General features: G+C 26.7%; 2 protein-coding genes and 1 long non-coding RNA gene across 5 annotated transcripts; 1 reads left to right on the top strand and 2 right to left on the bottom strand.

Moving 5' to 3' along the window:
• Nucleotides 1–7: 7 nt before the first annotated feature.
• LOC130676008 (uncharacterized) lies at nucleotides 8–3,749 on the bottom strand. Its single transcript, XM_057481958.1, has 3 exons — nucleotides 3,494–3,749; nucleotides 3,378–3,434; nucleotides 8–3,063 (listed from the first exon to the last, which is right to left on the bottom strand). Exon 3 carries the CDS (start codon nucleotides 3,022–3,024, stop codon nucleotides 370–372), a length of 2,655 nt encoding a protein of 884 aa, XP_057337941.1. The 5' UTR covers nucleotides 3,025–3,063; nucleotides 3,378–3,434; nucleotides 3,494–3,749; the 3' UTR covers nucleotides 8–369.
• A 1,615-nt stretch (nucleotides 3,750–5,364) lies between these two features.
• On the top strand, nucleotides 5,365–21,733 carry LOC130676007 (BMP-2-inducible protein kinase). Of its 2 annotated transcripts, none has more exons than XM_057481956.1 (13): nucleotides 5,365–5,794; nucleotides 6,643–6,758; nucleotides 7,893–8,026; nucleotides 8,202–8,313; nucleotides 9,294–9,497; nucleotides 9,562–9,665; nucleotides 9,752–9,884; nucleotides 9,968–10,595; nucleotides 11,483–11,825; nucleotides 11,912–12,041; nucleotides 12,353–12,602; nucleotides 12,682–12,729; nucleotides 17,177–21,733. In XM_057481956.1, the coding sequence occupies exons 1-13, from the start codon at nucleotides 5,680–5,682 to the stop codon at nucleotides 19,213–19,215; spliced, it is 4,356 nt and encodes a 1,451-aa protein (XP_057337939.1). In that variant the 5' UTR covers nucleotides 5,365–5,679; the 3' UTR covers nucleotides 19,216–21,733. The 2 variants fall into 2 exon arrangements, with proteins under 2 accessions (XP_057337939.1, XP_057337940.1); XM_057481957.1 differs by having other exon boundaries at nucleotides 5,669–5,794; nucleotides 11,912–12,050.
• LOC130676016 (uncharacterized) lies at nucleotides 21,727–23,774 on the bottom strand. 2 transcript variants are annotated; one of them, XR_008991370.1, is made up of 5 exons: nucleotides 23,643–23,774; nucleotides 22,860–23,104; nucleotides 22,589–22,771; nucleotides 22,170–22,324; nucleotides 21,727–22,098 (listed from the first exon to the last, which is right to left on the bottom strand). It is a non-coding gene; the product is annotated as an uncharacterized LOC130676016 (long non-coding RNA). The 2 variants fall into 2 exon arrangements; XR_008991369.1 differs by having other exon boundaries at nucleotides 21,727–22,324.
• Between the last annotated feature and the right edge of the window lie 2,199 nt (nucleotides 23,775–25,973).

The following is a 25,973-nucleotide window of genomic DNA, read 5'->3' as shown; positions in this document are numbered from 1 at the left end:
TGTAAATTCTACTTTAATAATATAATATATATACATCTATAAATTTTTTGATTATTGTTTTGATAAATTGTTAGAATTTAATAAATAAGAGAATCATTTTTCATACACGATTTTTTGAAATACTCTGTTGAACATATTAATGTACAAAAAATAATAATAATACTTGTATACAAATAAATTTGTAGAAGATATTTATATTTTGAAGTAACATTCAGTAATTAATTAATGTAATCGAAAAAAAAAAAATAATAAATTGTTTGAGTTACAAAATTTAATAATTTATTTAATCCAACAATTGCTGTTACATAAATATTAAAAACTAATCAATTAAAATATTTCATCTTATTTAAATAAAAAAAAAAGTTTAAATTATTTGTCTAATTTAACCGAAACAATAAAACTTTTCGTTTGTTCTTGGCCATTTTCACTTATATCGTATTTTATTTCACATTTTACCTCTCGTGACGATGATGAATTGTCTTTTGGTTTATCATTTTCATTATTCAGCTCACCATTAGTTTGCACATCATTTACTTCCATACCATCCTCCTTGATAAGAGTCCGATCGGGCAATTTATCTTTAGGAATTAGTCGTGACATAACAATGGGGTATTTAAATAAACGGTGAAGACGAGTTTTAAATAAATGAAACGCTGTTTTACCCTCATCGGTAAGTTGATTAAGATCCGATTTCAAACCGTCTTTTTTAGTTCTTAATAAAGACTGGGCATCCTTGAAAGTAAGTAGTGTTCGATAGCCAAGTAAAGTTGAATAGCACGGTGGAATAAATGGATCTTTTTTTATAAGCTTGAATTTCCAAGGATCGTGTTCATGAGTTTGTACTAATTTTTGTTTCAATGTTGCTGAAGTTATGTTGGGTTTTTTTTTCAATTTAATTGCTTGTTCTATTGATTCCACGTATGCTTGTTCAAACCTACCGGGGAATTGTAAACATTTACATTTTGATTCGATTAATTTTGATAATTTATCAAATTTATCTATTTCATCATCACTAAACATTTGTATTACGTTAGGAGGAGTTTCGAAATTCATATCTAATGCGATTTGTAATTTATGTGCAGGCTGAGCCTCTAAGGAACCATCACATTTTCGTTTTCTACGTTTACTTGGTTTCCTTTCTTCTCGTATATTCATACCAAATGGTCCAGGTGGAATAAAATTTCCACAACTGCCATCATTTGGAACATCACCAAACATTCTTTGTCTATGCTCTTCTATAATTTTTGGTTTCATTGATAATTTTTGAAGAGTATACTCTTTATACGAACTTAATAACTGTTTATTTTTCTCACTTAAATTATAACCATCTAAATTATCTGGTATATCTATTTTAACCTTGAGCGTTTCAAATATTTTATCTAATTTTTTAGTACGAAGTTCCAACTGATCTGGAGTATGATAGGTTGCTTTGCGTCCCGGTTTACCGTCAGCCGCTTGTATACTTTGGAAATACCTCATTAATTGTGCATCAATACTGAGATCTGTGTTCATGTCATCAATTAGTTTGTCATTGTCATCATCATCTTCATCATCATCATCTTGAGCTATATAGTCATAATCAACATCATCAATCGGACGTTTACGTGGTATATGTATTAATCGTGTACCTCTAGCCAAATGACGTGTTATAATAGTATAACGATGACGTAAATAAGTCCGATCTTTTTTCATAATATTAGAAATCATACTCCACTGCGATCCAAATTCTTCAAAAAGTTGAATTAATTTACGATCCTCAGCTACTGACCACGAGTTATAAGAACTGTTTGTTTTTAACATTAATAATTTAAATCTACCACTTAATTGTACACTTGATCTGTGTGGCATTATATCTGTTGATATTCTTGGAAAATTTTTTCCATATTTGGCAACACTATCTAACAATAAATCATCTTCGTCACTCGTAAATCTGCCTTTTTTTAACGCCGGATCCAAATTATATTTCCATCGGGCATAAATCTGAGTTTTAGTCCTATCGTTAATGTATGTACTGACTCGTCCCCAAGGTATAAAATCACCGTAGCGTAATTTTTCAACGCACTCAGTGAGAATTTCATTTTCATTTAAAGACCACTGCCGATCATTAAACACTGTGTTCTCTAATGTTCTATGAAATGCTATAAAACAAACGTATCCAGTTCTACCGGTGTTTAATTCTCGTGCAATGGTATCCCAATCTTGATGACCATGCTCACGAGCTTTAATTTTAAGCAACTCTTCTTCATCACTTTTCCATTGATTGTCATTTATATCTGGATGTAATAATATATTCCACATAACACGGCATTCATTGGGGGAATGACGAGATCTCATATCCATTGTTGATATTTTCATCCAATCAAATTCACGTGAGCCTAAAGGACCTACCATTGTACGTAAATCTTTGGGAGGCTGTAATTCTGCAGAGCTAATATTATCATTTTCATTACTTTCTCTAACCATTTTCTCAAATGTATCACTAGCAGCTTGTTTACGTATTGCTATTCTTAAACAATTACGATCTTTGAACGTCCATCGTATTGGCCTACGTAAGTGTGATATAGAAAGCTCACCATTTTTTTCTTTCTTCTTGGTATCTTCATTTTTAGGAGCCGGAAATTGTTTTTCGTCTTTAAAATATGGCATACCAGCTTTAACATACGGTACTTTCCAATTAGCTTTACCACCTTTTGATAGTAATTGTATTTGATAATCAACTTCTTGACGTCTTTTGAGATTTTCTTCAAATTTAAGTTGCAGAGCTTGTTTAGCTCGTTCACAAAGAATCAAAAGTTTTTCAACAGATTTCAAAGATAAATCAGCCAGTTCATCGGCATCATCATCATCGTCATCTTCCAATGGCCCGTCATCAGAGTTTATACCGAAGTTATGAGAACGATTATTTGAATTTCTCTCATAACTATGAGATGACACATCAACTTTAATTCTAGTTAAGTTATTTTTAGACAATACTTCTTGCAAAGCTTTGATATCCCCAAGAATATCATCCTCATTGTCAGACATCCTTTACGTTTTACTAACGTTTGCACCAAATGATTTATCCTAACCAAAAAAACAAATTGTCAATACTCTAATTAAACTAGATTATATTTTTAAACTCACTTTTATAAAAAAATTTATAATGATAGTAAAAGTAGCAGACATTAAAAAAATTCATTTCTTTTAAATAAAGAAGTAAAAAACTTAAGAAAATCGCACATGAAAAACTTTAAAAAATCTTATAGTGCAAATTATATAAATTTTATTTTACTTACAACTAATTGGTTGATAAAAATAAAAAATTGTTTGATGTCTACTACTTTCAGTATCATTATTATATATAGTCCTGATAATTAAATATTAAATTTATTACTAACCTCAATCTTAATATTTCCCGGCATACATGAAATATTAGAAGACTTTTAAGAGAACACCTGTAATGTTTTTTATATTAGAATACTTCATATATTTCTACAGTAATAAAATTACTTACCTTGTATAAAATAATTAAATTTAAATATTTAAATTAATATTTAATAGCCAAAAATTCACATTAAATAAAAAATTATCTACAGTCTTGTTGATACAGGGGTGGAAGGGAATATAATTGTAAATATTACTGTAATTCCTGTACCCCCACTTCTGCTCAGCAGTCGACTCCCGAAACTGACACTTCCCCTACTTTACAAGCATGTAATGTGTACATGATTATTTTCATGGTCATGGAGGAGGAATGTCTTCAATAGAAAATAAGTCGACGGACTCATAACGCGACTCGACTGAATACATTTAGCCTTTTCTCAGTCAGTAAACAATAATTATTGGCAATATTTAAGGTAAGTTCTCATAAATCGTCACTTACATTAAGTAAAGATGTTCTATTGGTTTATTTCTTTAGTTTAAATTGTTATATTTTGAAAAATAGAAAAGAGAGATCATGTTAGAAATAATTATAATCCACGTGACATTGATAATAACAATAATTTAATGTTAAATAAATTTTTATAATATTTTACTCCATCAAATTTAAATCGTATTTTCTAAAAAAAAATTAATAACTAATTCAAACCAATTAAAAAATGAATTTGTTATGAAAAAATCAATTTATTGATCATTGATTGTATCCTAATTAGATAATACGATTCCACATCAATAAAAACTAATTAAATTGAATATTTCATACTACTAAATTATTCTAATCATACTTTTTATGAACATTGATAAAATGTATCATGAATCATTTTAAATCATACTTTCAAACTAAGTAAGAAAAAAATGGCATTCAAAAATCTTTTGAATACGACTCTTAAAAAAATTTTCTTCAACATATTGAATTATTAAACCATAATTATTTATAGAAGTTCAAACATTAAAAATGATACTTAATTTAATGAGTATGAATATAGCAGACATGAGACAATTTATAAATTTAAAATGAATAAATTAAAAAAATATGCGCGTACTAATTTTTCAATTTTCTAAATACGCATTTTTTAATTTTTATTCTATACATTTTATTTATTTATTCAAAAATTAAAAAAAACTGTCAATTGTCAGTTACATTCACACTCATTAAAGTTAGCCGACGTCTAGTATTTTTTGAATTTTTTTTAAAACGATAAATTATAAAAAAAAATATTTATAAAAATTACATCTATAGTTTTTTAAATTTTCTACAAGTGCATATTTTTATTTTTTATTTTTTTGTTATTGTTTTCTTTGGCAAAAAAAAAATCCGAAAGTTGTTAATTGTCTGTTAACTTCAGAATCATCATTAAAATTATTGAATGCTTATTAATTATCAAGTTTTTATTCATTAAGAAAAACATCTTAAGTGATTCAGTTTTTTTTTATTTTCGTCTTTCGAAATGATCATCTCTGGATTATTATTCTTAAAATAAATTTTACTACGGTGATGAAAATTAATAATTGATGATTGTATTCACGAACTATTTATAGAACAATCAATGAAGTAACTTTCACTGAAGTGAAAATTTACCACAAGCCAAAGACCTCTGTGAAAATAAATAAGAATAATTAAATATTTTTATTAAAAATCAATAAAATCAATTTACTCTCTTCAATTATATTAATTTCTTTAGGTACAAAAGTTATAAAAACATTTTTCTGTTTAAATAAATTTGTCATAACAATTTTAATCTCAATAATGACATCTATTAAATATCTAAGTGACACTAAAATTAAATAATCAAATTGCAACAATTAATTAATCAGTAATGAGTGTAATAATTTATAATTTTTGACATATAACCGGAAATGACGGTTATTACAGCACATATGTTTTCTTTAAATATATGTACGTATTTATCTATGAGTTTGTATATATATATACATATAACAAGCGCATGCGCAATAAAAAAATTGCACAGCCCCGAAAATGTCGGCTGGCTAAAGAATAATACGTCGATTAGTTATCAAAAAAATATATAATATCTATTGGTTAATAATAAATGCACTATTTTAAAATAATAAATTCAAATAAAGTGAATAATATTATATTTATATAAATAATAATTCAAATAATTAACAGTAAGAATTAAGAGTAATTATAATAATATATCGCGCGGCTTTCACGCGCAATCGTGCTCCAGATAACCGGCCGTAAGAGGCCTTATGTCAATCCCCGTACGATATCGGTCAGATTGACCAAGTGCCAACATGAAGAAGCTTTTTTCAAAAATTGACAACACGTCTAAAGAACCCAATAGTTATTTGGGAAAAGTATTTGTTGTGAGTCGACATACAGTCACCGTTGAGGAAGTCCTTGCAGAAGGTAAAAATCATCAGATAACATCTATATGTATATTCATTATGTATCTCTTTTTTTATATCATTTTTTTTTCCATACGTATGTACGTAAGTTCTTGATTCTTTATATGTTTCCTCCTCACTTCTATCAACGCCCATTTAATTATCTTAATTAATTATTAAAAACAATTCATTGGTATTTTATTTTTTAATTTACAAACTCAAATAACTGCTAATTTTTTTTTTTTTTCTAATTTTTAAACAGCTCATTAGCCGCGACATTAATTATTAACAATTGATTTATCGCTTTTAAGTATTTTATTATCAGCAATAAATATGATAACGAAAGAATGCTTCTTTTTGTTTTAAAATCTCACCTATTTTTATTTTATTTATTTATTCGTAATTTATTATCATTATTTTTATTAGTATTGTATAGAAATTTTTTTATTCAATAAGACAAAGATGTAAACATGTGATGGATATAAATATATATGTTCTAAACGTCATATTGTCTGTGTGTAACCGACCATTGTCCCTTAATTAATCATGATTGATTCATGACATCATTGTTTGTGGACTGAATGAAATTGTATTGCTACTAGTCAAGCTTATATTTTATGATTATATATACTACATATTATTTTCCAGCATGCTATCATATCTTCTATCTTGTTCATATATCTTTAATTTATAAGAATGTCTTTTATCTTATGTATTATATTGTTTTAAAGTGATACTTTATAATACATATTTATACTAACTATCTATTTACAATTAATTTATTATCATTATAGATTTTAAATTTATTAGATAATTAGTTTATAATGTAGTATTTATTTTTTTTTTAGCAATAATTACTTTATTTTACAGGAGGATTTGCCATAGTATTTTTGGTTAAGTCATCAAATGGTAGATATGCTCTTAAACGCATGTATGTCAATAATGACAATGATCTCAATGTATGTAAAAGAGAAATACAAATTGCAGTAAGTAATTTTTTTTTTATTCATTTTTCATGAATGTGAATGTAGCAGATATGAGACAAATTTTAAAATACAAATAAAAGATTACATAAATTTTTTTCATTTTCGTTGCGCGAAAAACGTTCTGATCTTCAGGTACATAATTTAACAAGGATCATGAAGTTAGCAGACATTTAAAAATTTTTGAATTTTTGTTTTTCAACAAATCAATTGCAAAAAAATAAAATAAAAATATGCACATGTAGAAAATTTAAAAAACTACAGGTGCAATTTTTTCAAATATTTTTTTTTTATGGCTTATTGTCTAAAAAAAGATCCAAAAATTATTAGACGTCTGTTAACTTCAGTATCATAATTTAACTCACTTATTTAAAATTTTTTAAAACTGACAACTGTCAGGTACATTCACACTCATTCATTTTTCATTATTTTTTACATTTTATTGCTACTTAAATATCATAGTTGATTCATTTTATTTTCAAATCTAAATATCTTTAATTAATTACAAACATATTTAAGGTAAACGTCACAATTATTGATTACTACAAGAAATTTAATGAAAAAATTTCTTCCACGTTTTTACTGTTAATACATAAAATTATTAAATAAATTTAGAACATTTTATGTAATTACGTATGTACTAATTATTGACATGCTATATAATCTCTGTGGAATTCCCAGTTTTCCGAAACGTCACGAAATTAATTTTTTTTTATCCAATCATTTATATCATAAATCATAAATATATATTTTTTTTAGGATTCTACTCGTATTTAAAATCATACTTCAAAATTGGTAACTTAAAATTATGTTGATAGATGTACACAATAAAGTAAAATAAAGTGTCAACAATTGGGTCTTACCTTACATTAATTTTTGTAGTCATTGTTAACTCAAGGTCACATTGATAGGTCTAGTGTCTTTTCATTTCATTGATTTATTTTTTATTTAACTTTAATCTCATTATAATCTTGTTATAATAATAGTTAAATCGTTTAGTTAGACATTCAAACTAACACGTAGAATAAAAAATAACATTTGTATTGTTGGCTTAAATATAATAGTAATTGAAAAAAACATATTATGGTTGGTAATTTTATTTTCATTGATAATTCATTTAATGTATTTTATTTTCAGAGCAATTTGAGTGGACATAAAAATATTATAGGATATGTAGATAGTAGTATTACTCATATAGGAGGTGGAGTCCATGAACTCTTACTTCTTATGCCCTATTGTAAATCACAAGTCCTTCAAATGATGAATAATAGGTAAATAAAATACATTTATATCCATATCTATAGAAGTAAATTATTTATCGTTATTTTATCTATTGCTTCAAGGTTATTTTATTTATTGGAAATATTTGGACTAGATTCAGTTTTTTTTTTATTTACGTAATAAATTTTCTTTAAAATGAATGATAGATGTTTTATTTTTCCCAAGGTTACAAACGGGTTTTAGTGAATCTGAAGTGCTACAAATATTTTGCGATGTTTGTGAAGCGGTATCGCGATTGCATCATTGTCAAACGCCAATTATCCATAGGGACCTGAAGGTAAATTTGAATTTTTGTTTTTTACTGTAAGACCATATCCCTCCGAGTTAAGGTAAAAGACCTAGTACCCAATCAGGGAACTGGTACTCGATCGCTCCATGTATTTGTAGAGGAGGGAGGGGCAAAATGGGGTAAAGGAAATATTAAGTTTTTGAAGACCCAAATACGCTAAATATTTTTTTTCTTAATGATATCCAAAGTAAATAGGAAAAATTTTTAGTTGCGATTAAAAAAACAAATTTTCATTTTTGCGGGCAAAATGGGGTACCCCCTAAAAAAGGTGGAAAAAAAAAATTTCTGGATATTAAATAAGTTTGATTAAATTAAAATTTTTTGTAAGTAATTCATATAAAGCAAAAGTACATTTTACACAATTATTCAATGCAAAGGAAGAAAGAATTTTTAATAGTTTTTATCATAAAACAAAAGTCATTAATATTTTTCGATTGACAATCGATTTTTGAAAAAGTTGAACAAAAAAAAAATTCAAAATAATGCTCAATTATGTTTACAAAAGTGATTTTGGAATGTTTAAAAATCATTTAAATAATAAAATTTTGGAGTTACTCCGTTTTACCTACCCTACTCCGTTTCCCCCCCCCCCTCCCCTATATCTATATTTAGTAAAATTTAGTAAATCTAGATTTACGAATACATGACTGATCGGGTATTTGTTCCCTGACCGGGTATTGGTTCTCTTACTTTACAGCATGTTCAAAATCACTTAAAAGTTTGTAATTTTTTTTTTTTACTATCCCTTAATTTTAGTGACTAAGGTAAGAGACCCAGTACCCGATCAGGGAACTAGTACCCGATCACTCATGTATTTGCATATCTATACTTACTAAATTTTACTAGATATAGATATACAAATACATGAAGTGATCGGGTACTAGGTCTCTTACCTAAGTGTATTTTATTTATTTTGTAAATAATGGTATTTTTTTTTTAATTATTTCGATGTTACAAATTAATTTAAGGTGGAAAATATATTACTCGCTGACTCAGGACACTATGTGTTATGTGATTTCGGATCGGCTACGGGAAAAATATTAAATCCAAGTGTCCAAGGTGCAGCAATTGTAGAAGAAGAAATAAAAAAATATACAACCTTGAGTTATAGAGCGCCAGAAATGGTTGATATGTATTGTGGAAAACCTATAACTACTAAAGCTGATATTTGGGTAAATAGTAAAATATTTATTTAATTAAAAACTTACTATAATTAAATTATTATTTTTTATTCAGGCATTAGGATGTTTATTGTATAAATTGTGTTTCTTTACTTTACCTTTTGGAGAAAGTACGCTTGCAATTCAATCAGGAAACTTTACTATTCCCGATAATTCTAGGTAAATTGAAATCATGAATATTTATAAATAAATCATATACTTACTTGATATTGACTAATTATTAATTATATTAATTATACCAACAGATATAGTAAATCATTACATAATTTAATAAGATATATGCTAGAACCTGATCCAGATTTACGACCTGATATTTTTCAAGTATCGTCCATAGCTTTTCAAATCCAAGGCAAAGAATGTCCCGTACAAAATTTATATGTAAATTTTATTTTATATAAATCTTTTAACGAAGAATTTAAACACCTCAACAAATTCGCTAATTATTTAAAATTAATTTGCAGAAAGTTGGTACACCGACCATTGATGCTTTACCTACTGCACCAATAGAATCTGAGAGTATAAAACGATCAGCATCGATAAAAATTTCAAAACCAACGCCAGTAACAACGACAGTTGAAGGTACTTCTGTGACACCAAGACAAAGGCCAAAAGGTCAAGGAGTCGGTACAGGTCCAATAAGTTTAACCGGTCAGATTGTTAGTCAAATATCTGGTCAAGGGAATCAAATGCAACAGCAGAGTGGTACTTCAGTGTCTTATGTACAAGTTAATCAATCGGCAACAGTTAATACCTCACAACAACAGTATATAGCTCAGGGTGTACAAATTGTACCAACAATGCCGACAAACCAACCACCACAACCTTTACAACTATCAATGCAGTCGTCTTTCGCTCAAGTCTCACCACATATTACTTCTCCAAGTCAAAGTGTTTCCTCTTTTGTTCCCAGTCAAACTTCTCCATTCAATCAGTCTCAGAGCCCTCTAGTAGCTGGACATACGGCTCAACTTACCCAACAATCGCCTGTTACAGTTCAAGACAAAACTGCATATTATTTTGATGTAAGACAACATGAAATAAGAGCAGGTGTTGCTGATGAACATTTAGAAGCTTTATTTCCACCTTCTGGTAAATTTATAAACATTAAAAAAATTTTTTACTGTTATTGGTATCTACATATATTAGGGTAGTCGTTAAAAATGAAATTTTTTCAGATGCCCCATAAAAAACTTCTTTTTAGTGAACAAACATCTGGGGACTTTGGTTTTTTCTTTTCAAGTAAAAAGAACACGTGCCTCAGGATGATTAAAGTGCATTTTTCGATACAATCCCGGTTTTTTTTTAAATATCTCATAAAATATGCAGATTAAAGGAAATAATCATAGGAGAAATTTTGTAGGAAATTAAATTTCTGAAAAAAGGGTCATGTTCATTTTTTTTATAAAATGTGTATTTATAAAGACATTTCAAAAAAGTTTTTTTAGTTCTTATCAATTGAGCATTTAAAGGATTACGAATGTTGAAAATGACATTTTTTTAAGTATATAGAAACTATAACAAGCATTAATGAATGGTATATTACGAGTTACGAAGTTGTCTATATTTAAGAAAAAACGTTATTTTTAACTTTCGTAATCCTTAAAAAGCTCTATTGATAAGAACTAAAAAAACTTTTTTGGAATGTCTTTATAAATACACATTTTATAAAAAAAATGAACATGACCCTTTTTTCAGAAATTTAATTTCCTACAAAATTTCTCCTATGATTATTTCCTTTAATCTGCATATTTTATGAGATATTTAAAAAAAAACCGGGATTGTATCGAAAAATGCACTTTAATCATCCTGAGGCACGTGTTCTTTTTACTTAAAAAGAAAAAACCAAATTCCCCACATATTTTTTCACTAAAAAGAAGCTTTTTATAGGGCGTACGAGAAAATTTAATTTTTAACGACCACCCTAATATATATAACTTTTTTTTTTTTTCATATATTATTTATCGTTTGTGTCTTAGGATATCCTGACCCATTTATAGACGACGCACGATCGATGCCACCTCCAGCTTTAGTTGCTTCTAAATCAGGATCAACAAAAGTTCTTCCAAAACTTACGACTCCGACTAACAGTGGATCGTCATCAATGTTTGTTTCACCAACTCAATTACCACAGAAAATAAATACTCCGTTGTCACAAAATAAAGCAACACCGTCTTTCACACCACATGCTGTTTCAAAGCCATCTAATAAATCGGAAAGTTTGAGTCAAAATATAAGTGCTAATACTTCACCGCCAGATAGCCCGACAATGTCATCATCAAGACATCGAAGAAACGTTAGTGATACTAGTGCTTTTAACAAGTACGTATTTAATTGTAATATGATTTTAAAAAAAATTTTTTTTTATATGATAGAAAAAATTTATATGAAATGAATTATTTTTTCAGAGTGTTTGCTAATGAGACATCCCAATTCTTAGCGCCATATGATGCTTCAGTAAGACCACATTCAGAAGAAGATACATTACCAGATATTAAAACGGAAGGGAGGCCGTGCATCGGCACGAGTGCCTCACATGTACGTGTTGTAAGTAAATAAATGCACGATTTTATTTTTTATTTTTTTTCTCATTCTCTGTATTTAAAACTCTATGCTTTAAAAAAATTTACCAAAGGATTAGTAAGTGTTTAAAAACGAGTAATCTTCATTTAAATTCATAAATTTTTTTTATTATCTCTTTATTTTACTTATTAAAATTTTAAATATTATTTTACAATAGTATTTTATTTCATTACCGTACGATGGACGGGATGCACTGCACTGTTAGATTGTAGATCGATTTTAAAAGACAGCACAAATTAATAATATAAACTTATACTTGACATTAGGGTGAACTATCGAGTGTGTCAAGTGTAGAAGGCCGTTCACTGAGCGCCGATGTATCAACTTGGAATCCTTTTGAAGATACACAGCCATTTAATCAATTAACAGAAGATCACATTTTTGGCGCTGAATTTGATAAAATTAGACGGGGTAGTAACAGCAGTATTGGTGGCGTTAAAAGTCGTGAAAGTTTAGTTATGTCTTATTCAGAAGTACCAGAGGATCCATTTGAATCAGCTCCTTTTTCATTGCCTGGTAAGTTATTTGTTATAAAAAAAAAATTAAATTTTTCTATTTTATAAACAATCAATAAATTTGACAATTTTCATTTCAGCGGGTAAAAAATCAAAACTTGGATCCAAGACGGCTGCAATCGCTGGAGGTAATGCTTGAGATCCTTCGTTGTATATTCTATCCTTCCTCTTTTCTTCCTCTTAAAAAAAAAAGACAAAAAAAAACAGCATAGAAAATTAAAAAAAAAAAAAAAAAGTTTACCAACCGAATTTACTTGTTGGACGTCTTTCACGTAAACAAAATTAGTAGATATAATACTTTAAACATTTTATGTAGACCAAAATATAAGTATATACGTCTCTCCCGAGGTACGCGTAAATTGAGTTTTACTCATGATTTATTCGTTTAGGACAATCGTCTTTTATAAAAGAAACAAAAAATATAGTTGTGATAATGCGGGAGAGACTTAGTAAAAAAAAGAAAAAAAAAGACATCAATTTTTTGCCACGTAATAAATATTGTGTTGGTTTAATAGTTTGTTAGCGCAGGGAATTAAATAATTGATGAATAAACAAATTTAATGAAACGTAAAGTTCAAATCTAGCAAACGAAGATGTTAATTTAATTTTACATTCAATTTACTTGCAAAAAAAATTACCTGCCGAGTATGTGATTTTTTTTTTTTAAAAAGAAATCGGAGTTAATGGTGCAACTAAATGTTGTCGAGCTTGATTGAAGAGTTGAAATAAAAATACAAATCATTCCATGTATATCAGTCTTATATTTGTTTATCTCAAGATATAAAATTGCTTACTGTTCACGAATGAAGTACACTCATTGCATTTCACTAAAAAAAAATTTTAAAACAAAAATTATAGCTTTATAATTTTAAAAATTATCAACACAATTTCACATCACATTTACGCATCACCAAAGATAGTAAAAATAATAATAAATAGTTTTTACATTTACATAGTGATTTAAAAATAACATTGCGTTTAATTTAATAATAGTCAAATGTTGCCAATTCGATTAACTAAATTCAGTATATAGAATCTAGTCTATTCCTTTTTCTCTTCAAACCGTCACAAGTTTTTCTTTTATTATATAAAAATGTTTTTTCCGTTTCCATCAACAAAAAATAGTATTATTTAACATTTTAACCGGATAAAAACCGTAAGAAAAAGATTTCAACAGTTTCCAAGTACTTTAAGTTATTAATTATAAATAAAAAAGAAAATCCAATAGGGAAATTTTCATTTAAGCAAAAAAAATACTGTGATTTTTTTTTTGCTCAGTTATTGTTACGCTCAATGAAAAATAAATAAAATTATAAATATATTTCGTACTCATATATATATGTATATAAATACTATTGATATAAATATGCGTTATATATTAGATCTTTGATTCCTTATAGTATCAATTAAAAAAAAAAAAAAACATCGAACTGACATTTCTTACAAATGTCACATAAATATGCTTTTAACTTGTTACAATAATTGTGTAAGAGGGTGGTTGTTAAAAATTTATGTTTCTCAGGCACCCCATAAAAAGCTTCTTTTTAGTGAATAGATACGTGGGGGATTTGGTAAACTTTTAAGTAAAAAGAACACCTGCCTCAATCAAAGTTCATTTTTCGATACAATAGCGGTTTTTTTTAAATATCTCATGAAATATGCAGATTAAAGGAAAAAATCATAGGAACAATTTTGTAGGAAATTGAATTTCTGAAAAAAGGGTCATGTTCATTTGTTTTATAAAATGTGTATTTATAAAGATATTATATGCTTAGAAAAATGTTATTTTTAACATTCGTAATCCTTTAAATGCTCAATTGATAAGATCTAAAAAAGCTTTTTTTAAATGTCTTTATAAATACACATTTTATAAAACAAATGAACATGACCCTTTTTTCAGAAATTCAATTTCCTACAAAATTGTTCCTATGATTTTTTCCTTTAATCTGCATATTTCATGAGATATTTAAAAAAAACCGCTATTGTATCGAAAAATGAACTTTGATTGAGGCAGGTGTTCTTTTTACTTGAAAAGAAATAACCAAATTCCCCACGTATTTTTTCACTAAAAAAAAGCTTTTTATGGGGCATCTGAAAAAATTTGATTTTTAACGACCACCCTATTGTGTAATCATTATTCTTGGTAATTATCTTTAAATTTCCTTGTATAATTGTTATGGACCAACACTATTAATACAGTTGTTATTTCATATGCACTAAAAAGCCATTAAATGAATTAAAAAAATAATAAATATTATAATTTAACATCACAATAATTATTGAATTAAAAAGGAAAGTACTCAAAATGTTGGATCATAGTGAATTAATATATAATATATTAAATAGTATACTGGATAATACAGTTTGTGATAAATTGTCTCGGCAGGAAGTATTTTTGCTCTATTTTATTAAGTAGCATTTCATTTCAAATTTAAAATATAATAATAATATTCTTCAATAATGATATTAATAATTACACTGACAAAAAAAATAACTTTTAAAAAAAATATTGATTGAGAGTTTGAATTTTTATTTAGCTCTTTATTAAAAAATTTAACGATTTTAAGCATTTTTTCTTCTTGAATAAATAAGTACTAATGCAATTAATTAACTATGTATATATAAATATATATAGAAAAAAAGCAACGGAACAAATTAAGGGTATTATAACCCGTTTAATGATTAATCTATAAAAAAAAAACTGTACTGTCTTGCGTCTTTCTCAAATCTTTAACCAGACGATAAGATCGTACTTAATTAATAACTAAAAAAAAAAATAATAATAATTATTGATATTATGATAATGAGTATTATATTTTTTCTTGATGTAAAAAAAATATTTTGCACACAGATATCGGGGAGGATTTTATTTTAAACATTATTTTATTTTAATAGTATAAATTTATAGGTGACGATTTATGAATTTTAATTGAGGTGGTCCGTTGATAATTTTGCGTATCCGCTGTCTGGAACACCCTAATGAGTTTGGGAGGCGATTAAAGTAATTTGAAAAAAAAGAATAAAAGTTACTCGGGCTTCCTGTTACTATGATTACGTTATTAATTATATGGGCTATCTAAGTGCCCTTAATCCAGTGTCATTATATACCTGATTAAAAAAAATTTATAAAGGTCAACAGTTTTTTCGTTTCCATTAATAAAAATATGAAGGAAATATGACTAATTACATAAAATAAAAAAATTAAATAAAATATTTAATTGAAAATAAATAATTTCTTTAAATGAGTGAGAGACGCACATTAATTTAAATTTAAATATATATAGATTTTATTATTTTGTCGGAAATTACTATTACTATTAATACCATATTTTGTTTCACTCAGTTAATTAATTAATTAATTATTGTTATTAAATAGCGAGGAAATAGGATTAAATTTTTTTTCATTTTTTTGTTTTTTCTGTTTTCGTTCTCGCTGTATCTTTGTCGATTTATTCTAAAGCAATAAAAATGTACATTAGCACACAAAATACTTGGTTGTAAAATCATTTTTTTCAATGCAACGCAGTAATTTCTTGGTATAATTTTTTGCTTTTTTCCATCAATCAATCAATCAATCAATCAATCATGATTTTTATAAATTATAAATCATCACTTAAAAACTCAAAATAACATAATTATAAAATAACTCGATTGTAATAATATAAATTATATTTAAAAGTGATTACTGCGTTTTTGTAAATCGTTTCCCGACCCCCTAAATCTGATTAGGACTGTTCCAGACGAAGTGATAGCGCTGATATTAAATTAAATTATTTATTTATTTTTTTTTTTTTGCTTTTTCAATAAATGCTTGACTCTGATATTCTATAATTAGTATACTTTTGTATATCTGTATCTTACTCTATTTCACTCTTAATCTGTGGTGTTTTAAAAACACATAAATTGAAAAATTTATAAATTGCACAGTCTGTAACAGACCTAATCAGACACTTCCTATCTCTTATCTTATTAAAAATATTAAATTTCTAGAAATTGAAAAGGTCGGAATAAAAAAAACTGATATTTTTTTAATAAAATATAGAAATTAAAAAAAAAAGTAATCAAATTTTATTCCGACACTTGTCAATTACTATAAAAGCTTTAGTTTTCAAATTTTCAACTGTCTTATCTTTATTATTATTATAAGTAATTTATTACTTATTTACAATAAAATTGAATATATATTACTGTTGGTAAAAAAAAGCTAAATAAATTATATTACAATTTAAAAATGTGATAATAAAGAAAATGTAAATATACATGTTTATATTTATGTAATTATTGGTTACGGGATAACTGTACTTATTTAGGTAAGTATTTTTAGTTTCCATCTAAATCCAGACTATAAATAATTACGTCGATTTATTATAAACAATTTAAACTTGATAAATATTTACGCTTCGCCGACTAATAAAATCACAAAAAAAAAAAAATAATAATAATATTTAAAATTCCTGCTCGACCTTTATAATAAATTTACACATTTTCTTTCCTTCTTTTTTAATCAATTAATTTATAATAATTATTCTGATACAAAAATAGAAACAAATAAAAATAATAAATTTTATTTTACAGGAACGGATGTAAGAAGCGGAAAATTAGCAACAGTCCACTGGAGTCCTGATACAGAACCAGCAGCGGCTGATGATGAGGCATCGCTGTTAAAAAAATCTAGTCCAATTTCACCCCAATTTGTGCGTGTACCCGTTGAAGATCGATCTAAATATGAAAAGCTCGCTTTCAATGCCGATGACGTGTCAAGTGATAGTGATAAAGCAATAGCACAAAGAAACCAAGAGCGTATGAAGAAAAAACGTCGGCGTGTAAAAGCTGTTTTAAGTAGACGAAAAAAAGAAGTTTCGTCGCAAGAATCAGGTCAAGCACCTGTGGAGTATGAGTCCGATGATTCAATAGGATCAGCAAGTGATCTTAAGGCAATGAATGATGAGGATGGTAATGATCCAGATGATGATCATGATGATAACGACGATGATGAACGTGAAAAAATAGATGAAACTATTTCCGAAAGTGTTCGTACATGTGGCAGCTCAGCTTATCATGCTGAATGTGAATCTGTGGCTACTCATGAAGATGATCATAGAATTAAAAAATCAAGAAGACATCGAGAACAACATCAAACATTACCAACCATTCATGCTGATCCAATAGTAGGTCATCAGTATGGTGAAAAACCACTTTTACTTGACGATGAACTAGATCCTGAAGCTAAACCTGAACAACTACATGGAGATCCTTTTGTTGGGCATCAGTATAGTTCAAAGCCACATTTATTTGACAATGGCAGCTCTTCCGATGAAATTAATAAGACTAATATTATTAAAAATGGTATTTTTAAAGCTGATGAGGATGTTTTTGCTTTAGCACCTTTTCCAAGACCAACAAGTTCACGTAAAAGTAGTGATAGTAAAGAAAATACAAATAAACTAATCGTATCAACTAATAGTATACCCAATACACCACCAGATACAAATTTAATATCTCCAATTACTGATTCACCAGCACCAGTTGTTTCTGGTACTTTAGTTGATATTGACGACAGTACGGATTCCAATGTTGCACTAAAAACTCCTGGTTTATTATCAAATGTACCCCTAGAAAGTTGGAATAATTATGAAAATGATAATTTTATGAGTTCACAACCTGTTAAATTTTCAACAAATGTAATTAAAGAAGACAAAGATCTTTTTGGGTCATTGCCATTTACAAATCCATTTACTAAACTTGGTAATTACCAAACAGAGACTGACACGACGTCTTTACCTTGTCAAACTAATTTATACTCCAACTATAGTGTTAATAGAGTACCTCAAAATAAATATAAAAATAATAATAAAGTTAATACAAATACTATTGCAGATAATAATTTTGGACAAGTTACAGTCAATACAACTAATGTAACAATTAATAATTCAACACATAAAGATCTTTTTGGATCAATTCCTTTCGATGAATTTGCTACTTTGACTATTAATAATCAACCTCAACAACAACGACCTACATCATTGCCACTATCACAATCACCATCATTTGTAGACAATGCACTCAGTACTATTTTATCAACTAGTGCGCAGTCAACAAATTCCAGTCAATTTTCTTCATCTGTGATGAATATACAGCAGCAGCAACCTCAATCGGTTTATGTTATACAACCGGAAGTGCAACAAACAGCGAGAATAATTGTTAATGCAACAAACAGTGTATCGATATCAAATATTTCACCAGATATTTTGTCGCCGATGTCACCTGAACCCCTAGTCGTTACCGACCATTCGTTGAAATTAAAAAAAGACAAGGCCAAATCATCAGATAAATCAAAGTATCATCTTATTAGTGAAAATCGTAGTGATACAATAAATGTACTATCTATTAAAGCACCGCAAAAATCTAAAGGTGTTACTTATAAAAAAACCCCCAAGTCCAAAAAAAGCGCTGCAGTTACTGCTGGATTCAGTAATATGAGCTTTGAAGACTTTCCAAGTGATGAAAATGATGATAAAACAGTAAGTGGAGCTGCTGTAACGCCTTTTGAAGTTAGACGTGAACCAGAAAAACGCTTTGGATCACTTAAACGAAGAAGCAATCCATTTACTTGAGAAATCACCAATGAGTTGTATTTAAATTACGTTAATTGTAAGTCATTATATTATTTTTAATTCTTTATTTATTTATAATATTATTTTTTATTTTTATGTAATTTAATATCGATACTTTAAATGCTTTCAATCGTAATCCACATGTCAATAACTTGACTTCATACACAAATTCAATTTATAGTATTTTTAAAATAATAGTATATTACATACCTAGGCCAGTAAAATAAGAAAAGTCTCAGAGCATATGTAATTGTTGGCCGAGGCGAAGCCGAGGCTGACAAACATGTGGTCTGAGGCTTTCTTTTTTACTGACCAAGGTGTGTATACGATTTTTCTGCTCGACGAAGCCGGAAAGTTGCAACTTCGTTTAGGGCAGCGGTCCGAAAGTTGCCACTTTCCGGCCGGAGGGCAGAAAAAGTTAAAGTTTTATTAACTATCAGTATTTTATTAAAATTCATTAACAAATAATTGCATTTGCTGTACTATAAAATGCGGGTTCCGTAACACAATATCCAACGACAAAATAACCGAGGACAAAATAATCGAATGACAAAATAACCAACTGACAAAATAACCGCCCTTTTATCATGGTTTTTGTGTGTTTTGTCGTAGGTTATTTTGTCGCGGATATTTAGTAGTGACACCTAAAATGCATTTTGACTTTACTTAAAAGATGCTATTATTCATCATTAATTACATTATACAATATATTTTAATGCACTTTTTATATCCACTTAGGGTAGAAGTACCATTTGTGGCCACTGCTCTATTTTTGGACATTTAATACTTTATTTTAATTAATGAAGAAGTATTTTAAAAAAACTTGCATTGTAATCGTGTGATAAAAGTATCTACGAACACATTTAAAAAACTGGCCCTAAAATGGCCAAAAACGGTACCTGTATTCTATATGATACTTATTCTTTTTGGTTCGGCAGCTTATTATATTTTCCGTCTATTGATTTTTAATAATTGCTAGTGTATTTTAGGTAGAGGAATTTATCCGTCATATTTGACAGGAAATAACTTAAATTATACTTTCCACTAATTAATTGTGTTTTACTATATAATTATTAAATTAATAACATAATAAATTATCAGTATCGGTTGTTTCGTTAATGATGAAGACATTAATTTTAAGACTAATTTTTTGATCTTGATGACTGAGACAAAAGCTATTTTGAATCAATGTCCACTTGCCATTTTCCATATCATTTTATTTAGAATTGCATTTATATCTACACATCTAAACAGGCGTTCTTACTTTTTTTTCTCTTACATTTTAAATAGGAAAATCAGAAATTTTGGTCGAGTTTTTTTCTTAAACAAACGAATATTATCAAAAAATTAAAGCGTACTTCGCCAGATTAGACAGTAGTGCATCAATGTGCAGTCTATAGTTTGTATTTAGTTTTTGTCTCCTAGAAAAACTCAGCCGAAAATATCTGATAACCCTGTTGTTTAATTTAGTCTTGAGAAAAATTTTCACAATGAATATCAGTCTGTATTAATCTAATCTCATAGTTAACACCATGACTTGATAATAATTTTATAATTCTTTCTTTTTTATATTTGTTAATTAACTTTTGACACTGCGATCAATTCAAAGTTTCAAACTTTATATACTATTTGATTTTTTTTTTTTATCTAATACATTCAGCATTCCTTTTTTTATAATTTTACATTTTGAAAATATTTATTTATAACTTTTTTACCTATTTATCTATAGCTTCTAATCTTGCACCTCTATAATTTTGATATTCATTAATAATTTTCTACAACTCGTAACCTAATCATTTCATTTCGCAAAACAAGTTTATTATTATTTTTAATTAAACAACCCTTAGAAAAATACTAAGGTTATACAAATGTTCTGCATGAGAATTTCCATATTTGGGACAATTTAAAACTTTTGAACATTCAAGATTAGAAACACCGATCGATTAAAAATTTTCTAAACGTCCCATAAAAAAAATTGTCAAAAATGTGTTGACTATTCTAAACTTAAAATGTGATACAACCATGAACTTTTTTTGAACTTTTAAAAGTTTGAAGGAAAAATCAATGATTGACTTAATACTATTAAGTTATGGTAAAAAAAAAAAAAGAAACGTTTCGAAACAGTTAAAAATCAACTTTTTCAGGACGTATTCTGCACTGAAAAAAGTTTACAAAAGTATAAAGACGTTAATTTATAGTATTAAGTCCAGTGTTTTTTTTTTTTTTGTATTTTCAGAAGTTTAAAAATTGTTTATAAAAAGTTTGTCGTATCACGTTTTGAAGTTTCTAATAGTCAACGATTTTTACACGGGAATTTTTTACACGAGAATTGTCTAGTGATGTTTGAAAAAAGTTAACTTGAACATTTTTCACTTAGTGAAAAATTTTAAATTAACTTTTCTGCTCTGAAACATGTTAGAATAAATCTTGTGAAAACACCAACAAAAAAGTTTGAAATGAATTTTTTAAAATTTGGAAGTTACTCAAGTGCAACATTTTTGAAAAATGGTCTTATTTTTTTTTTTTTTACCCAAACAGAGAGTAAAGTGTGATTTTATTCTGTAGTTTAATAAAACAAACATTTAATTTGTGGATTACGATTTCTAAGCACTATGATGTCGGTGTATAAATAAGATTATAAAAAATATTTTTTTGATTTATTTATTTTTAGTTAGTGAGTCTCATTTTGTTTTGAGTTTGTGCTTTAGCCAACTGCAAAACAAATTTAAAAAAATTATGATTTTTTTATTAAGAGATTTAGATAAAGAATAAAAATATATAATTTTTTTTGAGCTTTTTAATAAGGATTTTGTTAATTAATTTATAATGTTACGTTAACATGAAAAAAGCACCGCTTTATCATCTTATTACCTCGATTAATTGCTAAAAAAAAAAAATATTACTAATAATAATAATATATTTTTCACGAATTGTATCGTGAGCCTAAAAAATACCTGATTAGAATGGTGCATTAAATTTATAATTAATTATACTTTACACAGAATAGTATTTATCCATTAATTAATATTTTTAATTATAAAAGTTTATAATTATTGTATTCCATTAAAAATTAATTGTGCTTATTATTTAAATATAAAGAACTCGGCATCTAGAAACCAAAAAAAAAATGTTAATAAATACAGGAAAGAGTGTGATGAATAGTAAAAAAAAAAAAAAATTAAAAAAATAGTAATTAAAATTAAATTATAGTAATTAAATAAAAGTAAATACAGGCATCTATTTTTGCAGCTAAGAATTTTCACAACATTTATACAGTTTAAAATTTGTAAATTTCTATTATCTATTAGCTATTTCTTGATGAATATTTATTATTATATTAAAATAGAAAAATAAACAAATGTAAGCAGCTCACCTTAATCAGCTCAACTTAATCAAAAGTAAGTCAAAACCAAATGTGTTTTCATATTTTAAGATACGAAAATTCATTCGGTTTAGACTTGCTTTTGACTTAGTTGTCTTACTTAGTACCCATTTACGCCAACCAAGTGAAATTAAAGACTCGTTGTCTTGGATTTGTCTTAATTGACTTAAATTCCTAAGTTGAATAAAAGTCATATACAAGTCAAAAGAATTGTAGAAGTCAAAATGAATCTAATTATGTCAAATCATTCAATTTTACTTACTTTGACGCCGATTGCCGGGTTTGTAAAAATTCCGGTTACGGTTTATTTTTTTCCTTTGTGGAACGTATGTTACACTTGAGTCATCGAACGTATCAGTAGAACTGATACGTTCGCAGCGAACGGTTCGCTCATAGTTAGAACTTTTTTGATGACTTCATCTTTTGTGCGCAATTGTTTTTTCAGTTCTTCATTTTCGTTTTTCAAAATTTCCATTTTTTTTTTTAAATTTTGAATCTCTGTATTTCCTATGAACAACGTCATGTATATAAATATTTATATATAAATATACATATGTATATATACATATATATCATATATATATGATAAAAATAATTATCGCGGCTATAAAAAAAATAAATGACAATTAAGTTAGCAGACATTTGAACTTTGAATACATTTTTTTTTACAAATAAATAATAAAAAAAAAAAATATTTCTAAAAAAATTTAATAAACTATACGTGAAATTTTTTAAAATATTTTTTTTAATACTTATTTTTATGTTAAAAAAAAAAACAAATATTGTTAAATGTTTGCTAACTTTATTGTCATAAAAAATAATATCTATGTCGACGTTAAAAAATATCAACAACATTCGCACAAAGAATAATTATATATGTATATATTTTCAATAAGCAAATATACATACAATTATTAGTGTGAATGTATGTATATTTGCTTATTGAAAATATATACATATATATTATTCTTTTTGCGAATGTTGTTGATATTTTTTAACGCCGACATAGATATTATTTTTTGTATAGCTGGTTCGCATTTCTTACTATCTTCCTTCTCAGACTTCTTTTCGGTATCTGACTGTGTGTGCTGCCAGATCGTGCGATATTTTTACCCCTTCCCGAGGTAAACAGCATGGAGTGTAATGGCAGGAGGGGGTAAAAATATCGTACGATCTGGTAGCACTGGTATGAACTGAGCATAAAATTACGAGGGGAAAAATTCATGAAACTGAAGATCGTTTTACATGAGAACGAAACTTAAAGATGAGTGTAAATGTGGCTGACAATTGAAAATTTTTTTAATTTTTAAATAAATAAATAAAATGTATGTTTAAATAAATAAAATAAAAGGGAAAATAACCATCCATTTTTTAAATTTTATTATTATTATTTTTTATTTTTTTATATAATTTTTATTTAAAGTTTTTTGGGTAACGTGTACTCGGTCAGTAAATAACATCAGTTGAATTATTAACAGCACCTCCTTCATAATCATAGCTGTCGTTCATTAGTACTGCAAATGGATTAGTTTGTTTATAGACACTTGAGTCATTATTGACATTACGGATAGGATTTGTATTCTTTGACTTATCAGATCTAGCGGCTTGTTTCTCCAGTTCCAGTATCTTTTGCCGAATTTCATTTTCTAGTTGACGCAAAAGCTCAATTTTCGTACAAATATCGGTATCATCTTCAACTGATAGACTCTTCAAGTCATCAATTAAAGCCTGAGGATTTTGGTAGTTAGTTTTATTCTTCTCATTGGCCAGCAGGGCAAGTCCATTAGTAAATCTTTTTCCGAGATCTTAATTACTTAATTAACAATTAATTAAGATCAATTAATTAAGTAAGCTGCTTACAATTTATTAATATAATAATTCTTAAATCAAGTATGTAAATATTTAAAGAAAGACGTAATACATTTGTGTACATTTTTAAATGCTTATAGGAATCATTTCTTAAAGATAAACATCTGGTCGAACCATTTATAAATAAATGAATATGAGTAATAGTAAAAAATGAAAAAACATGAAATAATAAAAGATATATCTGTAAAAATAAACTCCACATTAAAGGCGCAGTTAATAGTTAAAAAAATATTGATTAAAAATATCTAGTCTCTCTAAATAGATGCAAGACTGATCCTCGTAAAGCTTAAATATTTAAAATTAATAACTTTATTTAAGTTTTTAAATTTAAATAAACTCTTAATAAGCTTTCATTCGGGTCTTTTTTACAAAAGTGTATTGGATATAAATATATGATACATAAATAAATAATTTATAATAATGAACAAGTGTGAATGTAGCAGACATCAGCCAAATTTAAAACTATAAATAATTAAAAGAATAATATTTATAAAAAATGCCCTTATTAATTTCAAAATTTTTAAATGCGCATTTTTTAAAAATTTTATTTTATTAATTATTTATAAATAATTTTAAATTTGTCTGATCTCTGCTACATTCACACACATAATAGTGAGGCTATTTTTTAAGAGCTTGTATAATTATTTATAATCAATGTTTTGGGATATAATAAATATAAAATGGGCATTAATTATGGATTTAAATTTAAATTTATTTTATAAATTTTATTTTCATGTCTTTATTGTTGCTTTTTTTAAACTCACTATTATTCTGCGCCTTTATCTGATTGACTGTGAAATAAATTTTTTAATCAATTTAATTAAATAACAAGACAATATATTAAATGATAGAGTAGCTGAAATTCTAAAATTTTGAATATAAAACTTAAAATTACTGATTTTTTAATGAAAAAAAAAAATTAATAATAATTGTCTGTACATCTTATACAAAAATTTTAGAGCATAAATTTAATGTAATTAGGTGCCTTCTTTTATTAAATTGATGCTTGATAGATATATAATTTATATAAATTATTGATTGTACTGTATTATAAAAATTATTATATTAAATAGCGTGTGATTTAAGAGTCAGTAAAAACCAACAAAAATAAAAAATATTGTATATGATGTAATAATTATTACTATTATTTATTATAACGGTAAAAATTAATAATATATATATATATATATATATATATAACATTACCATTTATTAAATAGACATCAGTGAGATTTTTTTAAAATATACTTAATGAATTTAAATTTTCAAAATTTTTTTCAGAAATATTTTCCGTCGATTATTCAACTGATGATAATATTACCGGTAAAAATAATTTTATAAAATAACCAAAGCATGTGTATTTATATATTTATATGATAAAATGCACATAAAAAGTCTGAAAAAAAAGTAAAATAAAATTACATAAACATGAAAATCTATTTATTATGGTAATTTTATTTTAGTTATTTTCTTTCGGTTATTTTATATCTGTCATTAGTTGCATAGA

This window comes from Microplitis mediator, chromosome 10 (assembly GCF_029852145.1).
Source record: "Microplitis mediator isolate UGA2020A chromosome 10, iyMicMedi2.1, whole genome shotgun sequence".
NCBI lineage: Eukaryota > Metazoa > Arthropoda > Insecta > Hymenoptera > Braconidae > Microplitis > Microplitis mediator.
This window is presented reverse-complemented; position numbering and strand designations above follow the sequence as displayed.